This window comes from Eulemur rufifrons, chromosome 7, assembly GCF_041146395.1.
Source record: "Eulemur rufifrons isolate Redbay chromosome 7, OSU_ERuf_1, whole genome shotgun sequence".
In the NCBI taxonomy this organism is placed as follows: domain Eukaryota; kingdom Metazoa; phylum Chordata; class Mammalia; order Primates; family Lemuridae; genus Eulemur; species Eulemur rufifrons.
In genome coordinates, this window is record NC_090989.1 from 274,912,403 (window position 1) to 274,915,041 (window position 2,639).

A 2,639-nucleotide genomic window follows, 5' to 3' on the forward strand; every position below is an offset into this window, starting at 1 on the left:
ACGTTGCCCATGTACCGCCTTTCCCCCCAAGTCAGAGCTCCAGGCGTGTCTGTTCCCCATATAGTGCACGTTGCACCCATCATGTAGGTATATATCCCTCCCTTCCCCACGCCTCCCTTAATTTTTTATTGATACATAAGAATTGTACATATTCATGAAGTACATGTTATATTTTCATACAAGCATATAACATATAATGATCAAATCAGGGTAATTGGGACATGATTCACCTGAAACATTTATCATTGCTATATGCTGGGAACATTTGAAAACTTCTAGCTATTCTGAAATATAACAAATTATTGGTAACTACAGTTGCCCTATTGCACTATTGAACACTAGAATTGTAAGAACAATATATAAAGATGCAAGTTGTAGATGACATAAGAATTGTTAATTTACGGTGTTGTTTACCTTTAGGTACATATAGTCCTTGGGAATGTCAAACCTGACAGGACTTTCTGAGTTTATGCTCCTGGGACTCTCCTCTCGGCCTGAGGACCAGAAGCCACTCTTTGCCCTCTTTCTTATCATATACCTGGTCACCGTGGTGGGAAATATGCTCATCATCTCAGCTATCCACTCTGACTCTCGGCTCCAAAACCCTATGTATTTCTTCCTAAGCGTCTTGTCCTTTGCTGATATTTGCTACACAACAGTCATCGTCCCCAAGATGCTGGTGAACTTCTTAATAGGCAAAAAGACCATTTCCTATGCTGAATGCTTGACGCAAATGTATTTCTTCCTGGCCTTTGGAAACATAGACAGTTACCTCCTGGCAGCTATGGCCATTGACCGCTATGTAGCCATCTGTAACCCCTTCCACTATGTCACTGTTATGAACCACAGGTGCTGTGCCTTGCTGCTGGCCTTCTCTATCACTTTCCCCTATCTCCACTCCCTCCTGTATGTCCTCCTGGTGAAACAGCTCAACTTTTGTACATCAAATGTTATCCATCACTTTTTTTGTGATGTCTACCCTGTTCTGAAACTTTCCTGCTCTTCCACCTTTGTCATTGAAATTGTGACCATGACAGAAGGGCTGGCTGCTGTAATGGCTCCTTTTCTCTGTATCCTCATCTCTTACCTGAGAATCCTCATGTCTGTTCTCAAGATATCCTCAGCAACTGGAAAATGCAAAGCCTTCTCTACCTGCAGCTCCCATCTCACTGTGGTGACCTTGTTTTATGGAACTATTACCTACGTCTACTTTCAGCCCTTGTCGAGCTATACTGTCAAGGACCGAATAGCAACAATCACCTACACTGTGTTGACACCAATGCTAAACCCATTTATCTACAGTTTAAGAAACAAAGACATGAAACTGGGCTTAGAGAAATTGTTAGACAAGATTAAGTCTCAGATGGGTATGTTTCCTTCTACAAAGGCCAATTAAATTTGTGGACCCTAATTTGCCTGGGGTGTGTGTGTACATCTGTGTGTTTGTGTGTGTGTGTGCATGTGTGTGAGACAGCACCTGATATAACTCCTTTGTAGAGAATGCTCTTTCATCAATTGTAGCTACACCTTGTAATTTTGCACCCAATGGTCTGTCATCAAAAGATTGGACAGTTCAGATGTCTTAAAACTGATGCTCCAATCAAAAAATCACTCCATAATATCTGCCCATTCCAGAAAATCACATTCCCTTTACTCTTTTAATATTGATTTGAAACCTCCCATATTTCCTTCTATTCATCATTTCAGGCATGTTTGGTCCTTTGAACTAGCAGAGAATATTTGTACACATCTATGTATTAATAGAAATCTTACATATGTAAAGATATTTATGCATACATAGCTACTCTATTCTGTTTGAAGCTGTCAGGAATGTTTCCAGATGTGTAAAGGTGGATGGATAGGTGTGTTTCACCTCCCAGCAGATTAACGGCTCCCAACTGCTGAATCTGTGTTCCCTGATCATGCCATGGTACAAGTATGGTCCCTTTTCTTCATTCTCACAAGAGCTGGATGGATGTCCTGGGCTGTGGGGTCATAGGTTCTCAACAACTGACACCAATCACCTCAGAGCTCTATGCCTCTACATGTGTTTGGTCTCTACTCTTCCTTCTTTCATATATTCCCAGTACATTCATCCCCTGGCTCTTCCTGGGGCTTCCTGCCTGTGTATTCTTCTCTAGAGATGCCTGTATGTCTGTCGTCTTTTATTTCAATTTGTTTCAGAATAAAGGAAGGTTTACTCCATGTAATCAGAAATGTTTCCCATGGGCACTGGAGGCAGAGTCAAAAATCAGTGGATATAAGCTACCAGCAAGGATCTTTGGTTAAAAAGCCAATGGCTATAAAAATGTCAATGGCTATAAAGGGCTACTAAGGATCATCTGTAGCAATGGATGATGACTAGGGCTTGCTTTGGGATTGGCAACTGGCTTTCATTTCTCCTTATAGTCTGTAATGATGACTTAGTGGAGATGTCACCCTTTGCCACTGTGGATGGTTAAACAAAACATTCTTTTCGCATTAAATTAAGAAATGTCCAATATTGTAAATTCCAGTATATACTTAAATCTATTTCGTAACTCATTATTTCATTCCACCAATTTAATCATCTCTACTTGTGTCAAACCATAATGTTTGATGGTTATAGCTTTTTAAAATATATACTAAAATAATTCTTC

The 2,639-nt window shown here is 40.3% G+C and overlaps 1 protein-coding gene across 1 annotated transcript; it reads left to right on the forward strand.

Annotated features, from left to right (window-relative positions):
- The first annotated feature begins 439 nt into the window (after positions 1-439).
- Positions 440-1,396, forward strand: LOC138387551 (olfactory receptor 1L3-like). The gene has a single exon (XM_069474639.1). It carries the CDS (start codon positions 440-442, stop codon positions 1,394-1,396), a length of 957 nt encoding a protein of 318 aa, XP_069330740.1.
- The last annotated feature ends 1,243 nt before the right edge of the window (positions 1,397-2,639 follow it).

What these genes read in the sequence shown, in the direction of transcription:
- LOC138387551 (XM_069474639.1), top strand. Translation starts at nt 440, where the DNA reads ATGTCAAACCTGACAGGACTTTCTGAGTTTATGCTCCTGGGACTCTCC.